General features: G+C 47.0%; 1 protein-coding gene across 3 annotated transcripts in view; it reads left to right on the top strand.

The window, feature by feature from the left end:
* LOC8050995 overlaps window positions 1-21,755 on the top strand; it is a 92,168-nt gene that overhangs the window by 45,622 nt on the left and 24,791 nt on the right. For all 3 annotated transcript variants that reach the window (XM_042292071.1, XM_042292070.1, XM_042292069.1), the window contains exons 3-4: window positions 6,256-6,336; window positions 12,642-12,771. In XM_042292071.1, coding sequence (XP_042148005.1) covers window positions 6,256-6,336; window positions 12,642-12,771 — 211 coding nt within the window. The remainder of the gene's footprint in view (window positions 1-6,255; window positions 6,337-12,641; window positions 12,772-21,755) is intronic.

Here is a 21,755-nt window from a genome sequence, read left to right as displayed (position 1 = left end):
GTATTTTTTAAAATCATCCGGTGAGCTAGTCGGTCATACATCTTGGTGAAATTAGTACAAAGACAAGAAAGCAAGAACGTAGAGACAGGAAAGAGCGCAACTTACAAGTGGCGTTTAATACTAAGTGAAAGAAAGACAGAGAAGAAGTACTGAAACTTTGAAAGTGAAAGACACGCGAATATAAACATGAGAAATTGTCAGTGAAAGGCGGAGTGGAAGAGCAAGAGAAATGGCAATAAAAAAGAAAAAGACAAAAAAAGAAACAGAGAAGGAGGATTAAGTTCTAAGGTTGATGGTTGGCCACGGTGTCCAAAACGACAGCGACCTCCATGACACCGGGAAGACCTGTGTTCATGATTTGAATGGCGAACAGTTTTCCCGGTGACCATGTCACGGTTCTTTACATTCTGTTGCCTGGGCCGCATCCAACACGCCGCCGGACTCGGATCTCAGGGACACAGATCAAGGTATTGCCGTTTTATCTCCGATAGGGCCACTGACGGAGCACTGATGCATACACCTCATTTTTTCATAATCATGTGCGCTTCGTAGATTTCCCTACATCTTTTTTCTCTAAAACGATGTAACACTTTTGTGCTTTTGAACAATGGGGTTCATTGGTGTTGTTGTTGTCGTTGAAAACTTTATTCTTCGTACATTCAGATGGGAAAAATGATGGGATCAGGCGACCGGGAGCCCTTGAGCCCCGGCGGCCACCGCAGCCCATTCACAGGCCGCCGCTTGAACGACCGGATCTGAGCTACACATCAGTGCGTCCCACTGCTCCATAGTTTCGACGTTTCCATATCTCTTTGGGAGGTTGGGGCACCCCCACATCATGTGGGTGAGGTTGGCTGGCTGAGGACAGAATTTGCATATGCCCGTGTACCTATCGGGATAAATGTGCGAATATATTGTGGGATGAGGATATGTGTCTGTCTGCAATTGGCGCCAGGTATGTTCCTGGGCCTTGCTTAAGGATTTGTGGCCGGCGGGTATCGTTTCCAAGCGAGACGGTATGCCTGCGTAGATTCCTGATACGTGGTCAGTACATCCTTGTGGAGGGTCAAACCACTTTCCCCATCTCCCGGTGCCCGGTAGGCAAGTTCTCGGGCTGTGTTATGGGCAAAGTCGTTGCCAGGGAGAGAGGAGTGGGCGGGTGCTCAGACAATGCTGACCGTGTCAGTGGGGACGATGTCTCGGAGGATCCTGGCCGCGAACCTCGATATGCGGCCCCGGGCGTAATTTTGAACTGCGCGCTTGGAGTCCGAAATGATGGTGGTAGCGTTAGGTAGCGTGAGGGCTAGGGCTATGGCTGTCTCTTCCGCATCTTCAGTACTGGTGGTGGCGATGGATCCGCCACTGAGAAGTACCCCCTGGGAGTTCGTGACGACTATCGTCATTGCTGGATTCATGGCATGGTCGGCCGCGTCCGTATAAACTGCACCGAGATCCTGATGGTATCGTTCGTGAAGATGCTTGCAGCGGTCTCGGCGACGTGCATCGTGGTATTCCGGGTGCATGTTTTTCGGCAGTGGGGAGACCAGAAGGTGCTTCCGGACTTCCCTTGGGAGGTTCATTTTAAGCTGCGTCGTTCCCTCGTGTTGAATGCCTCGCACGGCAAGAATATGTCGGCCCGTCGCCGTGGTGGTGAGGCGAGTATATTGAGAGTGAAGGTGTCCTTCAATGACTTCTTCCACGGTGTTATGAACTCCGAGCGCTCGTAGTTTGTCAGTGGATGTGCCAATAGGGAGCCCTAAGGCCGTCTTGTATGCTCCTCGGATGATCGTGTTAAATTTGTTGCGTTCCACTGCGTAGGGTTTCATGTATGGGGCGACGTAGTTGATGCGACTAAGCACAAAAGCTTGTACGAGCCGAATTAAATCATTTTCCTTCATTCCGTGATGCTTGTTTGATATTCGCTTGATGACGCGGGTAGTTTGATGTGTGACACTATCCAGTTTGCGGATCATTTCGCTGTTATGACCGTTGCCCTGGAACAACATACCCAAAATGCGAATGGCGTCGACCTCATTTATTTCTGTGCCTTGTAGAGTCAGCTTCAGTCTGCAAGGTTGTTTACGCGTCGCTTTGCCTCTCTGTACTGGTCTGAGCACCATGTACTCCGACTTCTCAGTGGAGCAGGCCATGTCTCGGATGCCTGCGTACTTTTGTACAGCGTCAATGCCTTCTTGCTATATACCTTCGAGACTTCCAGCCGTGCCTGCCTCCGCCCAAAGTGTGACGTCATCGGCGTAGAGACTGTGTACTCTGTTACTGTTACCTATTCTCGTGGGGTGCTGTAGATCCGTTAGAAGGGTAAGCCCTTCCTGTTGTATCGCCATCCATAGATGCCTTCCTTTGGGTGTTTCGGTGCGATACCCCCAGGCAGCATGGGCGGCGTTAAAATCTCCCACAATTAGCAAGGGGTTCTGCTTAGCCCGGAGTAGCGTATCATGGAAGAGTGAGTGAAACCGATGCTGTTTGAATTTGGGGCTACTGTATATGTTAAGCACAAATAGGCTCGGCTCCACTGGTCTGCGTGGGACAAGTTCTAGTAGGACGTGATCGATTTCTGATTGTGCGATGTCATGTTGAAGAGCAATCGAGTTCCGGTGTACGAGGGTGGCCGTACAACTATCTGGCATTGCGCCCTGGTACGTTTTGTAACTGGCGAGTTTAGGTGCCCTCCCAGTTTCCTGTAGGCAGATGATGGCGGGTGGAGTTTGTTGGGAGATTAAGTGTTGTTGCAGGTTTCCTCTTTTCCGTTGGTAGCTTCGGCAATTCCACTGCCAGACCGTATATTTATCGTTGGCCATCTTGGTGGGATATGTTTCTAGTGGAGTACATAGGTTCCCATAGCCTCATGGGGTCCATGCCCTGTGGTGTTGTACTTCGGGAGGGCGACTCGAAACGAGACGGCCGGCATTGCTGCTGCATCTGCTGCACAGTCCCTTCTAGTGGCGTGAGACGGGTTTCAAGTTTCTTCATGTTCTTTTCTAGGTCGAGAGTGCTACCGGTAAGCGTTTGCAACTGCGCTGTCGTTTCTTGATGCCGGACAGTATTTTCTCGATGCTGAGTCTGGATGGCTGTCATTATGTTTTGTATCATAGTTTCCAGTCTCGCTATGTCCTGTGGTTTCACAGCGGGTGCAAGTTCTGTGTGTGGAGCAGTAGTGTTCGGGTTTTCATGTGGCCCTTCGGCTGTCTTTACCGCTTTGCGTTTAGGGGCTGACCTCGGAACGTCCATCTGTTCTGTATCTGCCGGTGCGTTAACTTGTACAGGATTTGGGGATGCCAATGGTTGACGTTCACGTTGAAGTTTCTCGATGAGAGCATTTTGTCGCTGTAACATTTGTCGGAGCTGCATGATTTCTGCGCGTAGCATTTGATTTTCATTATCTCTATTAGCTCGTTGGTCAGTAGAGGGATCAGTTACCGATGCCCAGGTCACCTTAGTGGTTGTTGAGCCTCTGGAGGGTCTCTGGTTTTCCTCGCCGCCGGTGGAGTTACTGTCACCTCGATCAGCTTTCTGCCCGATCAGTCCTCGCCCACCGCCGGCACTGCGACTGCAGCCACGCGCACTCTGACTACGTCTTCGCGCACTGCGACTGCGAGAGGTCCCTTGACTTGCATATGCTGATTCAGCGGCAGAGCGCCGGTCCTTGGAGCGGCTTTGCCTTCCGACGCTAGGTCTTGAAGTGGGTGGTGTATACCTTCTTCGTTTGCAGCTTGTTGCCTGCGTGCGGCCCTCTGTGGGGCGTGGAAGCGGTGTTGGCACGCTTTCGAACCAGACATATGCTCCCCACCGCATATTGCGCAGCGCAGCGTACATTCGTGGCTTCCCTCTGGGGCGAGGGTTCCGCATTTTGAGCAGCGTTTGTCGTCTGGTGTGGGGCAGATATCCTTCATGTGCCCAACCTTGTAGCAGTTTTCACAGACTTCAATTTTTCTTCTATACAGCAAGCACCTGTATGTTGTGTTACGGTAGTTTACGTAGTAGGGCACCGATTTTCCTTCGAAGACGATGAGCACCGATGCCGTCTCTCCGAGACGTCGCGCTTGTAGTACCCTGGGCGTATTTCGTTCTAGGCTTCGTTCAATATCCGCCGGGCTATCGTACGAGGGGATGTTGTGGATGACCCCTTTTGCCGAGTTGTCCGGCGCCGTAACGTAAGTAGTCGAGGAGTACGTTCTGGCACCGATCTTAACTTCCTTAAGGCTGCAGTAGGCGACCGCGTTGTCTTCCTCAGGCGTACTGGCAATAACAATATTTTGTTCAGGCATGGTCCGGATGATATCTTTGTCCGCCCCACTCCGAAGCTGGGCGCAATGTTGGGTGCTGTCGGAAATCTGTGCAGCGCTCCAAGATTTGGCGTTGAATCCTCCTTGGAGACGAATGACAACTTTGTAGTCTTCCGCAGGTAGTTCAGGTAGCGGTGGTAACTTTCGGGGTCTGAACTTGCTGCTCGGCGTTGACTGTTGCCACGTGGCGGGTGTAGTTTCGGCATCCGGGCTCTTGTGCCTGTGCTTCCGGTGCGCCGGAAGCCAACCAGGTTCTCGGAGCGTCTCCGGAGGAATTTCAGTGCCCTCGACAGTCACTTCCATGTCGTGGAGCTTGGGTCTTTGCCTTTCGAGCGGCCTCGCCCAGTGTTAGGCCTAGCTCCACCGGCGTGGTCTAACACACGTCTCGTAAAGCGAAAAAATTCCCACACAGATGAAATAGAAAATTCACACTGCGCTGAAACACTTGCCCAACTTTTGGTAACGTTGGAAGGGGTGGATAGCGAGGATTATCAGTCAGCCGGGATGAATTGAGACGGAGCTCATACGGAGCCCTGCTCTAACTTTGTCGCTTCTTCTTCCTCTATCCCGGTTCATTGGCAGTCCCGAACGTGTGCCGCTAGATGTCCCGCAGGTGAAGCCTTGAGCGCGAGGTCGTGCTCTCTCAATCTGGCATTGATGCAACGATCTGACTGCCCCACATAGACTTTTCCACATGAAAAGGGAACTTAACTTAACTTTGTTGCTTCATTGGAGATTACTCCACTGAAGCAGTCCGCATACTTGCGTTTATGATTTACCTTGCATTTGTTTATGATTGTTTTATGAATGATAGAACAACTACGGAAACATGAATTTTGCGGCTGTCTGATCGGTCCCATCAGCTGGTAGCATGGGCTGCGTCTAGACTCTGGACTTAAGGCGACACGAAGTATAGTCCATGTTATATGCCCTGTAGTAAGATTTGATCTGTTAACAAGCACAAGTAGGAAATGTAGTAGGTACGATCGGTAGAGTTTTGAAAAAGTTGACTACAGATGGACGGCCTTACATTTGTAAAATGAGCTCTCCACTAGGGAGGCTTTAGAAAGATTTACACGAACCGATAATAAAAGAGTGCTACAACGTTGCGCGGGTTTTCTCCGGCTTTTTGTGCTTCGGGTCTATAATCATACCAAGTGAAATGATTGCTCATCGCAATACTTGACCTTGGTCAAAATATATGCGTGAAAACTGCGCATAGCATGTAACAAAAGATGACGAAAGTAATCCCTGGAGAAGGGGAACAACATTATAATTATAACAAAAGATATTGCTTTGGCCACTGCCGGAGAAAAGGCCTTCGTATGAAGTGTTTAGCAATGGGGATAACTAGAAGTTTAATTCGATTTCAATTCTTAATGTTGTAAGAAGCATCAATGAAGATTGGGTTCAAATATAAACTTACGGAAAAAGATTCAGAATCTCCTAAACAAGTCGGGAATATAATATAAATACCTGTACTTTGTTTTGTTCGAGAAGCTTTTAACCGTGTGCCCCCCTCCCCCACCCCCCCTTTCTCTTTTGCCTTGCCCCAAACTGAAAAAAAGAAGTACGAACAAAGTCCATGGCCTTGGTTATATATTGGCTGCTTTTTAGAAAAGCCAAATTATTCAACACCTTGTAAATATGCTCTCTCGCAGTGAAACGCATAGAACAAATTTTTATTTTTCTGGGCTGTGCATAGTTCCTGCAGGAAAAAAAGAAAACATTCCTTGTTTTATAAAATAGCTTGTATAATACAATTGTTGTTTTGTCTTATAGAAAATACCCTGCAGAAACTTCACTAAAAAAAGTTTTCTGATAGCGCATTGCCCACAGCCACTTTTAGACTTACCATGTTTTTTTATGCATTTAAAGTTTGTTACATGTCAGAATTCTTCTGCTTAAATATCTTATTTGTTGAACTATGGCGGTATATGTATTCTTACAGTCGATGCTCATGATTGGAGGCGACATGGGAGACATTTATCCGGGAGACGTCCAAAATCTCACAGTATTTTACCCAAATATGGTAAGATTTTCCTGTCCGTTTTTGGGTCTTTGTCATACTTTTAGCCTTTTAACTGCAATGCGTGTCGCCCTGAATTTGGTGTGGCCCTAATCATTGAAGGCCTTGTCTTCAAACTATTGACTTTACAGACACAGCTGCGTGACTAACACAGGGGGACATTATGTATTCATGTTCAGGGTAGGCAATGAGCTATAAAGAACAGGATACTGGGATACCTTGATACACAGACAGTGCACCGTTTTGTGCCAAACTTTTCTAGATAGTGAGCTGTGTAACTAGGTATTCACGCCTCGTTCAGTTCTGCGCACCTTCAATTACGCTGCTAAATTATATAACAAATATAGCTAAGATACCATCAGAAAATTAATTTGAGAAGCTCAAAGTTTGGTACACATATTTTCGTTTCGTCACTCGGCGAAACCTGTGACGTAACAAGATACTAAAGCCACTAATCCCGACGTCACGCCTCTTTCCGTTTCCCACCCCACCAACATGGAGCCGATCTCCCAAGATGCATGTCGGACAAATTGGCAGATGTATGTCGGACAAATTGGAAGTATCATAAGAACACAAAGAGGACTGTATCTGGCTATCTAGGGATTTGCTGCCAGACTGGTTGTGATCCCCAATTTGTAAAATGCACTTTATTGGCGCGGAGTGGCGACCTTCTAATTAGACAAGTTATTGAGGCAGTGAAGATCGCGGGACTTCATAACAAGTGTATCAGCGCCAATTCCATTTCTCTATCCGCCAAAGAATTATACCATATGCTTGGTGAAGTAATCAATGTAATAAATGCAGTTTTTTTTTTGTATGCTGGTTTTGCTTTTTCCAAAGAATGAGAAGAAACGAAACGTGTGAGTCAGCGATGTGTTTGCCTTTCCGTGTCCTCTCCTTCTGTCCTTAGTTGTAACACCGTGTTGATGCTAATACGAACCCGAGATGTGTTGAGCTACGCAATAGACGCGATGCCAACAGGCGGGACGGCGGGAGAGGGGGCAATGTATAGATGGCGAGGAGGGCGGAGGATGGAGCGCCCTAAAAAGACGACATCCTGATACTGCTACGTCACGGCTCGTTTATCGAGTGAGTCGAAATCAATGTTTTTAGATTAGTCGAAACACGTTTGTCGCAATGCAGGATTTTCCAGATGCGTTTTATATGCTTTCTTCTTCGAATCGCTGGCTGAACTTTTGCACATAGACACTTCCAGGAGGATATCCTAGTACCCACCACCAGGTTTTTATATAAAATTAACGACCCCCATTTTAGGCTGGAGAGGCCCTACAGCATATCATTCACAGTACGGCAAAAGTCTCCGATATCTTCGCCAGTACGGGCCGCAAACACTGCAAAAGGGAAGAGTGTGATAACAGTGATAGGGAAGTTAGCGCCAGAAACGCCCAGTGGTAATTCTTCGAAGTACAACTCCTCTTATTTATTCTTGTTTCTTTTTGTGGAAATCCAAACGTCCTCCTTCCCCACCTATGACTTGTCCTCGTTTCCCAGTTACTCGGCACATTGCTGGTGTTGGTTCGGCGCAATTCTGTTCTTGTGATAGAGAGGAGTTATCGGACCTTAAGTATAAAGGAATCCAATCGTCTTGTTTTGTTTTGTTTTTGCCACAAAAGGAGGTTAAGTTCAAACGTAGCCGACGATATGAGCTAATGGGACTATAGTCAGTTACAGGTTAAGAAGGTAGCGGCAAATGCCCCTCAAAGGGAATCAGATATCCCTCCGCTACCTCCGCATCCAATAGCGTCCCACCGTTTCCTTGACGTCGCGGCCATAGCGCGAGGAGGGTCTTGCCTTTCTGTACATATTTGCTTTATCTTTCGACTTTGACTTAGCATTGTGGAAGCCACGAGAGGGAGATTAGAGTTCTCCCCCACCAACGGAGACAAATACGACTTTCGGGGATTAGCTTCCCCCCCCCGATGGATACAAAGGCTGCTTTCAGGGGCTCGGTTCCCTCTCCGATGAATACAAAGGTCGCTTTCTTAAAAAGTGGGATCGGGAACAGGTTGGAATCCATTGAAGCGGAACAAGGAACGTTTCCAGTGAACTCTTCTTTCGTCTGCGGAGGGATTTGAAACGGGCGCATCACGCTTGTGGGAGGAGCTTCTCCTACCTTCTTGACTTGTAACCGACTATAGTCAAACAGAGCCAAAAGTGCAAGTCATTGGGACTTTTTTTTGTTTATGATTGGTTCAGCGATGATAGAATGGGCACAGAAACATGATGAAAACCATGATGGCGCGTTTCTGACGCTGTCCGATTTGTCCCATCAGCACGTAGCGTTGTCTGCGTGGTGACTTAAAGGTGAAATGAAGTATAACTTACTTTATTTTACCTAGGGTGCTTAGATTTGAGTGTTTCCAACGGCTCAATTGGGTTCTCGTGGTTCATGGGCCGCGTTTTCGATATAAGGTACGCGGAGCTGACAAAAGCGCTGGGCGCCACGAAGCTTATCACTGCCTCTCCGCCCGTCATCCCACTCGCCCCGCGACAACGCGCGCATGCGTATGGGCGACTCATATGTGCGGTAGGCAACCTTACTAAAACCATCAGTTGGGAAACTCACCCTTGAAACCTGGACCGCTGGCTTCCACCGGGACCGAGCTAAATACGATAACAGCTCCACCCTTTAGCGACGAGTTGAAACATAAAAGACTGCTAGGGTCACTGAATGTTTTCAGGGTACCGAAACGCCCAGGCTCGAAGTGCCAATATGGCGGCTCCACCTTTTTATTTTATTTTACTGTGGTTCTTATGAGCTTTTAGAAAGCATGTTTTTTGCGTAAAAAAAAAAGCTCGTTGGTAGGAACTTTTATTGGAGATTACTAAAGAATGACAGGCGCGTGATGCTTTTCTAATATCTTTAGTTTACAAGGTTTTGCGGCACAATTATTTTTTTTATATATACAACCATGTCTCACCGGTGATTTCAGGTAGCGCGTCCCGAGCGGGGTGCGCACTAGTTTTGGAAGTGATTCGCGGCGAGCCTACTTGGGAGGCGGGGGTGGCATCCCTAAACCCTTTCCACTGTATATGTTCCGGCGCCAAAATGGTCGATTAGAGCCAAAATAGAACGGTCACGGTAGACGCTATCGAATGCGATACTGCCGAATTAATACAAGCAACCGTGCAGTTCCCCGAGTGGCCGCTGCGGGAGAATTGGCGGCGTTGCGATCGCCGTTAGCTCGGTTCTCGTGTACGAATCAGTGCCACTTTTTCGGAGCAGGCTCTGTGGCAGTTTCCCAACTGAGTTGTTCTAGTAACGTTGGGGTTAGGGTATAGACTGGTCCCTCTCATTAATCTAGGTTTTCCAGTTTTTGGTAAACTTTTTCGACTTTTTCTGTCACTCCTCTTCCCTCTTTTTACTCGGCCGCAGGCAGTAAATGGTTCTGGCCTCGAAGGTGCACGTTTTTAGCTTATACGGGGTAGGCTATGTCTAAGTACAATCCTAACCCGCAAAGCACTCGTTCGTGCTTTCGCTTATCTCCACCCCCAAATCGAAGTTGGAAATCCGGCCACGAGAGGGGCGCCACACGCCGTTATTTCCGAGTGCCACCAATTACGCGGCCGAAAGACACGGCTGGGCGCACCTTATAGAGGCGCTCAGCGTAGCTAACAAAATAAATAACCGAGTAAATGAAGCGAATAAGATTCGGAAGAAAAGGCAGTGCGAGAAAAAGGTATATATGAGTGGCAATAAATTACTCGGAGACGCGCACTCGGCGTAAAACCTGTTGTGCGCAGTCACGCGGCACTCCTCCGCGTTTCCCTGCTGATAATTCGGTGTGAGCTACGCCTTCCGGGCCAATCAGCCGCCTACTTTTCGTTCCCTGACTCCACTTTCTGCACCTGGAAGCGTGATCACGTGGCAAGATAGTTGACGTCTGACTGGTCCTACGAGGACGAATAGCTTCCACCACACTGTCAGCTTATAGGGGTGAACGGAGAATAGCTCGGCCGGCGCGGGCGCAAGCGGGCATTCGGATGTCTGCGCCACAAATTGTCGATGTTCAAATTTGCCGTGCACACACAGGCCCTGAGCGTTGCGGCGTCAGACCACCCGGCTCCAGATTGCGGGGTAACGCTTACTTTACAGCGCTGCCAAAGGCGTCCGTTTGGGCTGTGGGGCGCTGACAACCTGCAATTACGTGTTTGTGTAATTGAACTCTGACACGGCGCCGCTTCCGCTGGGAGTCGGATTCGTTCCGCAGGCGGCTGATTTCTTTGCGTCGAGAGTCATTGGATGGGCGTATCTTGCCCTACGCGAGTTCGCAACCATTGGTGCTGTGTGTACGTGTGCTCGGTGCCCTCTAACAGGTGCGGATGCGGTTCTGCGGTTTCTCGGGCTCGTTGTTTAGTTTCTTTCTTTAAACGAGCGCGGTACGCGGACTGTTTAGATACGCCTTAGCATACAAGGCATGTTCTGGGCGAAAATGTATCGGTCAGACGGAGATAAAAATTCCTGCGTTAGTTGTACGAGCGTTCTCGGGAGAGGGGGGGAGGGGGGGGGGGGGCATAATACTTCCTGAAAACAGTACGGAAATTATCATCTGATACGTGACTGCTCAGTGGCATTTTGGTTGTCGCATAAAGGGCACCAGTTATGTTGTTCTCGTGTACAGTGTGTCCCCCCAAAATGTTTACATGGACTTTCTTACCGTAAAAATAAACTACGCATTGCCAAACGCTCATTCTCCGCCCAGAGGTAGTGCAAGCGGTGCAAACCAGATGCCAAAGATTCATTTATATACTTGGTTTTAGCTTAGGTCCGAGCGTGGCCGTTGTTATGAGCCGAAGGTCCAATCAAAGGGCGCAAAAAGTACATCGTCATGGTGTTCTCCGCTCTTTATAGGACACGCCGGCGGAGGAGCATGCTCTAAAAGACGGCGAACGACGTTGGTTCTATCAACTGCGGAAAGCACGCCATGACGGTGCGCTTTTTTCGCTGTTAGATTGGCCCTTCGGCTCATAACACCGGCCACAGTTGGACCCAGGCACATAGCCCGGATTTTGTTGCGGGGGGAGGGAGGGGGGGGGGGGGAGAAGGAGAGGGAGGGTGGCGGGGCCCGGGGCCCGCCATGACAAAATGCTGTGTGAGGGGGAGAGGAGGTCCCAGCAAAATAGAAGATTTCGGGGGGGGGCATGCTCCCCTCCCTGGCTACGTGCCTGCTCGGACCTAAGGTGAAACAAAGTACAACCGTTATTTTTTTCCAAAAGTTATGTGATTTTTTGAAACCTTCAATGGAAAAAAGTGGGCAGCGGCCTGACGTTGGGGGTCGCGTGTTGATGTATATATACTGTCTATGTTCACGATTTATCTACGTCAGAACGCACGATCACAGCCAAGAAAGAACGAACCTTTTGAGACGAACAGACATTAAAAAAAAAAGAGCGGGCCGGCGGTGTTTCAACCCCGTACCTTAATTGAGATTACAGACCGCTTGTTTCTCTGCTCTCATGTCGCGTGGCGTGGCAACGTTTGACCTAGTCAAAGACGCGCTTGCTTGTTGTCCGCGAAAGTGTCGCACGCGTCCGGTTATTTCGTATGCGGAGGGCAAGTTCGTCTGCTTATTTTGCAGGGGATGTGGGGACGTCAGAACGCCAGGCTTTGACTGGCCCTGGTTGAGGAATAATCGGTAAACCTCAAGGAAGCTTGCTTTGGGGTTTACCCACTATCTCTCAATCAGAGCCAGTCAGAGCTCAGCGTTCTGAAGTCGCCACAGCCCCTGCAAAATAAGCAGACGAATTTGCCCTCCGCATACGTTAGAAAGAAGAACAAGAAGAATAAATTTGTGCACCGATGCCCGCTATGGTGTCTCGTGTGGCGGAGTCAAACCTGCAATTCGCACGCAGTGCCGCACTGTTCTTCTTCAAACGAAATACTCAAGAACCTAACACGATACTTTCGGTGAAGACATAATTGTGGCTAGGGTACGAGGTAAAGATATTATGACCCCAGTCTCTGCGTTCTGCTTTTGATGCATCCTTGGGTTCTAGTATTGTCAGCGCTTTCACGGAGATTGTCGCAAATGAGATGCATATGTTTCGTTTCGAGTCAGCACGTCCAGATTCTCTTCACTGAAAGCTCAAGGCACGCAGGGCGTAACCGATCCCGCCGGGAATCTTGTCATCCTTCCACCGCCAATCGCACTGTGGCATCAGCTGAAAAGAAAGCCAGAGAACGAATGAAGAAGCAAAAAGCGTGATAGTAATAGGCTACGCACTGCGTTCCTTAAGCTGTTGGAGGTTTTAGAGCAAATGAACTGACGGCTTGCATTTCTCGCCAGTACCTGATCGACCGCGTCGGCTACTGCGAACTCGAGATCGGCGTTCCCGACGGCGAGAAAATTCTGCACAAGATCCTCTTCAACACGACCGTGCCTCGGAGTGGAGTTGGTGTGCCGCCATTTCTAAATGGTAATCCTCGGCCAAATCCTTAGATCTTTCTCTTTTCATATTTTTTTACTTCTCTTTTTTTTTTTGTGTGTGTGTGTGGGGGGGGGGGGGGGGGGAGAGTTTTAGATATCCAGCTCTGTAGTATTTTTCTTCTTATTACATGAATTATGGTTTATTATGCAACTCGGTGGAAATAAATTGAGTTCAGTCGTAGATTATAACTTATTTCCCTTATTACTCGTCGATTTCTGTTTTTTTTTTTTTTTTGCTTGACTTCAGTCGTTCGGAAATATATTATTATTGTTTTGTTTATGATATATTTTTTATTCCCTTGTTTCGCTCCACAGCCAGGCAAATGACCAAAATTAGGCAAAGTGTGGCTTTTTTTTTAATTTCTAGTCCGTCTTGCACCATAAAAGTTAATCTTTCGACCATTTGTTTTTGTTAATGTCCGTAGAACAATGAAGTTATTGTCCTCTACGAGTACAAATCATTCTTAACGTTCTAGGACATTCCTCTCTTGCGACAAAATCGCTCGGTTGTTCTCGAGAAAATTTCACCGTAAAAACTTGATCTCAGTCGAAGAACCTCAGAAATCGTTGTTTTTCCTAAAGAATAAGAGAGATGGAAGAGATGCGATTTTTGTTATGACTAGTTACGGTACCAGGAGCTTGTGTTGTGCCCGGTCGAGCTGTCCGCAGTCTGACAGAAGCTTCTTGCGTGAAAGGCGTCGTGTAAGCGAGATTTCAATAGCACGTCAAGAGATCCCCAGGTGATAGAAGATAATTATCATTCCTTCTCTGGGGCATGCCAGATTCTCTTCGTTTGGTTCGGCACTTAAAATCTTCAGATTTAACTCGGAAACTTTTTTTTTTTTGTATTTTTAATTTTGACACTGTTTTTTGTATAGGTTTCTTGGGGTCACCTAATGTCTCGTCCCACGATGGTGAATAAACGTAATCTTCCTGGGGATTGTAATGACGTCGGACTCATGGGCCACATCTGAATTTAAAAAAAAAAATCATTGTGCCATTTATTTTCTTTTTCAGGATAAAAACGAACTATCCAGCAGTGTTGCCGATGATTTCAGGTTTACGTTTCTGCATGCGTCTCTTTTGATGTTGTACGCTGTGCAACACTCATAGTGCGGACATGACTTCGGTGCTTTTTTGCATTTTTACTACCACATAGGCTAGTAGTTTAGCTAATCACTTCCCAGCACTACAGTAGTTTTGATGACAATCCTTCAATAGTGAAAAAAAAGAGCCGCCGATGGTTTGTTTGTGCTAAAAGTCTCGCAGAGTGTGTGTTTGGTTGTACACACAGTTTCTTTGAAGAGTCAAATTAAAAAGCAGTAGCGTTCTAAGCGTATAATGGAATATTTGACTTATTCTCCCTCGCACGAACAACGAACTCTTGAAGCAATCACGTAGGATAAGATGGGTCAGTTTGAACAACAGCCGTAAAAAGGACACGACAATAAAGAACAGCTGACAAACAACTTTGCTTTAGTACACTTCTTCGTATGTGCAATCGTCTTCATCAGAAGCTGTTCATATATAAGCTAAATAAATATTAGTTTTAAATAATATCAGACATAAGGAAATTACTAAATTTACAGTTAACCACTAAAATTTCTCCTACCAGTTATCTTGGTGTAGCACACCGCAAATACTGTTTTTCTTTGACGTGGATAGAGATAGGGACGATGCGCTAACACATTCCTCCGCGTCTTTTTAGATAGCCTCGGAAATCTCACGTGCAAAAGGATTCTTGTTTGTTCCAAGAATGTCGATGTTGCTAAATACCACACTGCATTTTCGTGTCCTAGATCGAGCTGGTAAATGCCCTGCTGCTGTGCCCTTCGCACATGCTGCATGTTCCCTAATTCTTGCGACAAACAATAATCCTTTTGCACGTGACATGCTCTTGGCCATTGAAGAACCGTATAGCCTCCTTTATAGTGACAAAGCCTGGCAGATCGCCACGAGACGCGGCCGCCGAAAGTGAAAAGGTAGAGCAGCAGACAACGGATGAGAGGAGAGTCATGTAACGTGCGCCCCACTGCGGCGAGTCGCCGAAAAACTCTTGTCCCGAGCGATGGAATGTCCGCTCGTGCTCCTTGCGTTCCTCGCGCTACCGCTTCTTGTCTCGTCGGGTTTGAAAACCATGTTTCGCGTCCTCGCCGCTGCAATAGCTGTGCGCTGAATACCAGGGTCCCCGAGAAATGCTCTGTGCTACCAGATCCTCGCGCTCCAAATCTGCGACCGGCACTCTATGGCTCCGTCGTCGAATTGCCAGGCTTTGTGAGTATAGAGGAGGCTATGGAAGAACACGCGGAGGAATCTGTTAGCACCTCGTCCATCATTATCCACACGCACACACACAAAAAAAGAACGCAACAGAATTTGCGGTGTACCACGCGCAGATAACTCGCAGGAGGAGCGAGTAATGATACATTTAACAATTTCCTTGTGTACTGCACATAATATTTAAAACAAATCGTTATCTTGTATATATATGAACAGCTTCTCAAGACGACGATTATACACACAAAGTGTACTAAAGCTGCTAGTCAGCTGCTTTGTCGTGTCCGTTCCTTTCTACGTCTGTTTCTGTGTGTTCAAGCTGACCCGTCACTATAATATGTACTATAGCGGAAATTCGTAGATATAACACAGCAGCAGTGGTCGTTCCGTACCCCCAGCGGCTTATAGCGGAGGCAATCTGAAACACCGGGCCTACCCCGCCTACTCTATGCAGCTAAATCGCTCTTCCAGGCTGCGATAATTAACACTCTCTCCTTGTCGTCTGCTATGCGCAAAGCAGCCGCTGCCACAGCACTGGCCGACGTTGGCTTCACGGGCTTTTGTGGGTGGCTCTTTCGGTACGGAGATTTCCCGACTCGTAAAAACAAATCAGCCAAACATCCAACGAAGGGGGCATACCGAGCTAAGCATAATTGAGCAGCAATTCTGACGTAAGCAACAGTCATTAAAAGGCGTCTTTCCGATCAATAAGAGTAATCTACCGAGATAGGTATGCAGTAATCGGCAATGATTATGCTTAGCTCTGTGTGTCCTTTTCGTTGGTTGTTTGCCTGACTAGTTTCCGTGACTCGGGGAAGCTCCGAAAGAGGCAACGCACGAAAGCCTGTGAAGTCAACGTTGGCAAGTGCTGTGGCGGCGCTTTGCGCATAGCAGACGGCATGCAAGGAGAGAGTGTTATCGCAGTCTGGAAGAGCGATTCCGCCGCACAGGGTAGGCGTGGAAGGCACGGGGTTTAGGAGTGCGCCTGCTACACTCTAAGAAAAAGCCCGTGCGTCTACTTTCCCTCACAATACTCGGATAGTCACATGGACACATGGGCTTTTTTTCTTAGAGTATACAGGGTGCTTTTTTTTTTAGCTGCACCAAATTTTCAAAAAAAGAGGACGTGAGATAGAGTAATTTGAGCCCTGGGGAAGTGTTAGTGGTGCAGCTAAAAACAAAAACAAAGAAACACCCGTATATGTGGGGCGGGGGGTACGGAACTGCCACGGCTAAAATGTTATAGCTAATGGTGTCTGCGATAGTACCAACTAGCTGAACCAAAGCCTGTGACCATGTATTATGTTGTTGCTGGTTGTTGCTCAAGACGGAAGTAGCAAAGCAAAAAAGTAGTATACTTAACAATAGGAGTAATTCGCGTAACCGCTCCACGTTACTTCGAAATACAAATAACGCGTTAATGTTAGTGTTACACGTAGAACGTGGCTTTCTCATTAGGACCTCTTTGTACATTCTGCGCTGCAAATCGCGGCGTACTATATATGAGCTCAAAACGACGGCAGGAGCTCCGGCTAGTAACGCAAAGCTCTTTCGTGCGATCTGCGAAAGGTCCCTATTATTTTTAATTTTTCGCAATGAAGGCACTTCGATTTCAAAGGGTCATTCACCCACTAACCAGGAATAAAAGTGAGTTTCCTAGCTAGAGGAAAGGTATTGTATACACAGAAATTTCGGAAAGGGACTTTATTTATTGCACGTTCACTCTGAAACTTGAAGTAACGACGGGAGCGTGTATGTCGGTGACAGACTTCAGGGCGAGGGAAAGGAAGGCTGGAGTGAGGATGCAGATGGATCGCTGTAGAGGAGAGAAGGAAACATCCCCCTCTCTCCACCATTTCGCCTACTTTCTCCACCCCACCCTTGCTTTCCCTCGCCCTGAACCCTTACCCTGTCCTTGGATGGATGGATGGATGGATGGATGGATGGATGGATGGATGAATACGGCTGAGCCCTTTGGATCGGGCGGTAGCTTACGCCACCTAGCCTATCCTTGAAAAACGCGCGCAGCGCCGCTAGCGGAGGAGCTGGCGTTCGACCGTGAGGCGCGTTCAGCAGCCTGCGGCGCCTTTTCGCATGCCAAGATGTGGCGGCGGAAGCGCGCACGGACGAAACTTTTGCTTTTTGAGCCGATAAGTTGAGGGTGACGTTGCATGAGTACTGGGGTAGACCTAAAAAGGGCTTCTAGCTGTTCTCCACTTCTTATAAATTGAGTTTGAGTCGTTATTAGGGGTAATTTCTCTAGTTGCGGCCGAAAAAAGGAGTTGGAGCAATTTTCCGAAAAACAAGACGGCCACCACCTTGATTGCTCTGGGTGGGAAATTTATTTCGCTCGTCGCTGTAAACCTAGGACTGCTGGAACGATGATATTTGGAGGCAAGTGAGATGTTCACTAAGTTTGTGCACGAAGAGTGCCAAGTTTCTTTAAGACAACAGGTGTGAAAGTTATGTTTCTAATGAATAAAGAAATAAAGCTGTACGGGATATCCAATATTCGACCCAAAATGTTGTGTTATAGCGGGCTGTGTAAAGCGCAGATTTGGGCACACAGGTGCTTGGTCTTGAAAGTAACATGACACAGCACTTATTATACAAAATAAAGTGGCATAGGGAAACCAGGTGAAAATTTGGTTTGGGCGGCGTAACTCAATGGGAACCGGTTTTGACCATGAAAAGGCTGTCAAGAGAATACCACTGGTCGGGGGAGGTGGAGACTTTAGAGGTAGGAAGGGACTAGGGTGGACTGTACTTCCAATTGAAACAACTTTACGAAAGGTGGTTCCAAAGCCGAGAAAACAAAGTTGTCGGCCAAAACACGGTTTGCCCACCAAGGGCTTTTGCTGCCTGCTGTTGTGTAATAACCTGTTGTGCGAGGTGCTGATTTTTGGCGCACAGGTACTTTGACATGACCGTCACTTGGCACAACACTTATTATAACAAAAAGAGTTGGCATAGCGAAACCGGGTGGAAATTTAGTTTGGGCGGCGTAACTAAATGGGAACTGGCTTTGACCGTCAAAGGCTGTCAGATAATACCACTCATCGTGGGAGGTGCACACTTTACAGGTAGGAAGGGACCAGTGGACGGTAATTCCAGTTCGAACCACTTTGCAATAGGTGGCTCTATAGCCGAGAAAAAAAAATTGTTGTCTACAGAACTCGGGGTGTCAGCGTTTCCACATCCAAAAGGAGGCTGATCAAGAAAGAAAGCACACCACAAAAACTTCCATACTCTAACGTCGATTCTCCAGTGGTTCCGAGTTTCATTGTTGTTTTCTTTAGATTTATGTTTGTCACTTTTTTTACCGTTCGAATCTTTCTTCATGAAGTACAGATTGCGTGCCATGCTTGTTCGGAAATATCATCGACACGGACGATGGGGACGAAACTTCTTTGGAGGGCATTCCTCCAACGAAATTGGCACTGCATACCCGCGAGTTTGGGATGGCGTTTCAGTTCGTCCCATCGGCGCTAACAGATGTAGGCGTTACTGGTACGAAAACAAACGCAGAGCGCAAAGCGGCAGTGTAGCTAGAATATGTCAGCCGTGCCGACACAGTGGCAGACATGATCGGGAGACCAAATTTATAGCGTCGTACGGCACGGCTCCCTCGTTGTCCATTTTCCAGAAAACATCGGCGAGGTGAAAAACTGTGAAACTTTGTCTCCACGAGATGCGACGCATAACTATTGAAGCACTTAATGACGCAGTACAGGCAGCAAGCACTTCATGCTGCTGCACCCAGCGCAACCGCACCACTCCAACTTCAATGCGTACCATTGTTCGCGGCTTGGTTTCGGTTTCGTTTTCTCTGGGGTTCTCACTGCCTACCTTCGGTACCGGCCGCGCGGCGGCGCGCCAGTCGCGTCGCACGGAGTGTTATCTAGAATCTGACAGGCGATACACGGAAGCTCACAGCGTTGACGGAATTAAACTACTGCTGTAGAAAGCATTTCCGTGGTGATAAAATTAAAACTGAACAGTGAAACCTGAATGCCAGAGGGGAGCCAAATTAGCGAGAAAGAAAACTAAGTTCAAGGCGGTATATTTCTTGAAGTTGGGCTTCACCTTAGCTTGACGAAAGGGGAAAGCTGCGGCCTTGGCAACCTGTTAGAGCGCTGGAGGGAGGCACATTACAACGCATCGCCTCCAGAAAGCTGTCGCGTGCTTCACTCCCTTTATCCTGATCGGCTCTAAGGGCCGCAGATTTCGATTTTTTCTAGGGTTATGTTGAAACCGCGTAGAATTCACGCCACACCAGCTGTACTCAGTTCGACCTTAAAAGGGAAACTGAAGCGGTTTTGTATTTGAGTAAAAAGACTTCAATGGCCTTCATTTGACCTCCAGGATCAGGAATAGCGAGATTATTTTTCAATTTGGTGCACGGAGGCTTCAGAAGTTAATTTTTAAAGTACCGCCGAAGCCTCTCCTTCCCGGGGCGTGACGTCACACTAGGAGTTTTCGGAATCTCTGCTCTCGCGCATCTTCAGCGCCTGTCAAAGCTATGCACGCGCACTCTTGCTATTTTCGAAAAGGTTAAAAAGGGACGTCACGACTGCCGTAAGTGCGGAAAAATACACCTGGGAAGTTGTCATTGCACGCGCTGCCCACACGAGCGGCACGCGCTTGGCGGCCCAAAGATCCTAGTATGACGTCACGACTGATCGGAGGTTTTTCGCATTTTCTCGCTTTTAGTTGCATTTTCGGGGAAAACGAATGTGATATTCAGATTCACGGGATAAAAATACGCCAGAATTATCCTATAACTCGTTTTTTTCAAGAAGTGTTTCAGCTTCCCTTTAAGCTGCCAGTGCGGTGGGACCACACGCGCTCGCAGTGCCAATCGACCGCCTCTCCTGCAGTTAGGCTGGCTCGTTCTCTGTGCGTGGGCATGGACGGGAGCCTGATCACGTGGCGAAAGATATGAACTTGCGACCAACCGGTCCAATTAGCGCGTAGCCAAACTGTCAGCTAAGTGGCGAACGCCATTTCAACTCTGACGTCACTAAGCTGTGGTGGCGCTGCTGTTGGTATTGTGCATGCCCAGACTGTTCACTCCCCCCCCACTCGGGTCTTGTTTCTGTGCACGCGTAGTCCTGGTGTGACCAAACACGGGCTCCTTTGGAAATGCTGGGTTGGTTTATAGGACATATCAAGCATCGGTTGGGAGACGATACGGGTGTGTGCTCTTCATAATCAGAAAACTTTTTATGTTTGTTTGTTTTTTTATTCAAAGAAGGTAGATATTTCTATTTGTTTAACTTTCAAGAGACGGGATTTTTTGTTATCTTTGCCTACGTTTTTGAGTGAGGCGGAGGGTGGGGGATGCACTCAATATATTCCGTGAACCTTGCGCGACAAAAAATATATGATTGTCTTTTCGGTCGGTACTTGTGGCAGGGAGAACTAGTATGAACTCATGATGCAATTCCGCCACGTAAAAATGTTTCGCACATGCGCGAAAAATTTTGGTTAGTTAAACCGCGAACGATTGAAATTTTTGTCCGCCTCGAAGTTGATGACAATATATAATAATAATAATAAGCTTTATTTTCATTTTCCATTACAGGTAATGATGGGGCCGTGAATAAAAGCCGCGATAGACGGCTTGACAAGCTCTCGGCCCCAGTTACATTCAGCAGCAGTCGGAGGGAACAAAATAAAATGCAAAGGCATTCAATCAAAGAATAAGCACATTTAACAGATATCAATTACCTTGTTAATCTTCAAAGCATATCAATGTACAAAATCTACGTTTACATAATAGATACAAATACATGGACATGAGAAGGAATTATTAACAACTTACGGAGAACCTAGAGATACAACATCGAAGATATACAAAACCAAATATCAGTAGACTACATCAAAGCTATACATGACAGTACGTAATTCATTTAAACTCAATTTATCTATATCAATATTGTGTAAAATTAGTGAATTGAGAAGTCTTGGCACTCGGTAGGCTAACATTTCTTTGCCAACACTCAATCGACGCTTTGGTATTTGCCAATAATCGGGGTTACGAGTTTGATACGTTAAAACATGTTTTTGTAAATTTGACAATGTTACCAAGGAAGAGGTGTTTATGTTGCAATTCTTTTTTAAGCCTTGTGAATAGTCTATAGCTATAAATATTTTTGATACTAAGTATATTATAAATTTTGAATAAGTTTTCTGTATGCGACAAATATGGTGCGTTTGCAATAGTTCTTAGCATTCTTTTTTGAATTAAGTGTACTTTCTCCAAGTATATGAAATATGGATGCAAGTTACACATATTCCTTGCTGTTTTAATAAGTAACAATCACGTTTCTACGTTACAGAAAAATAGAAACGTGATGCAATACAATCGGCTAGGATTTATGAAGAGTTGCGCGAATAGGCAAGCTTTCCATGAGGTAAACCTTGATAGGAATATTTTGTGCCAACTGACGTATACATACAAATATATATATATATATACAATGGGGCAGCTGCATGCACGGCACTGTCACTGCAAGAACCATCTTGGTTACGTTATAGGCCACACATTGCGAACATTCGTATATGACAAAAACGTCCGCCTCTTGATGGCAAGACGCTGCTTCATTTTTACATCATTACATCAATCTTTAGGTCGTTTATTTGATAATTTATTTAGTTTTGAAACTGTGCGTGTGCTTTCTCTTGTAGAAA

Source organism: Ixodes scapularis, unplaced genomic scaffold, assembly GCF_016920785.2.
Source record: "Ixodes scapularis isolate PalLabHiFi unplaced genomic scaffold, ASM1692078v2 PGA_scaffold2__306_contigs__length_199485367, whole genome shotgun sequence".
NCBI classification, from domain to species: Eukaryota; Metazoa; Arthropoda; class Arachnida; order Ixodida; family Ixodidae; genus Ixodes; species Ixodes scapularis.
This window is presented reverse-complemented; position numbering and strand designations above follow the sequence as displayed.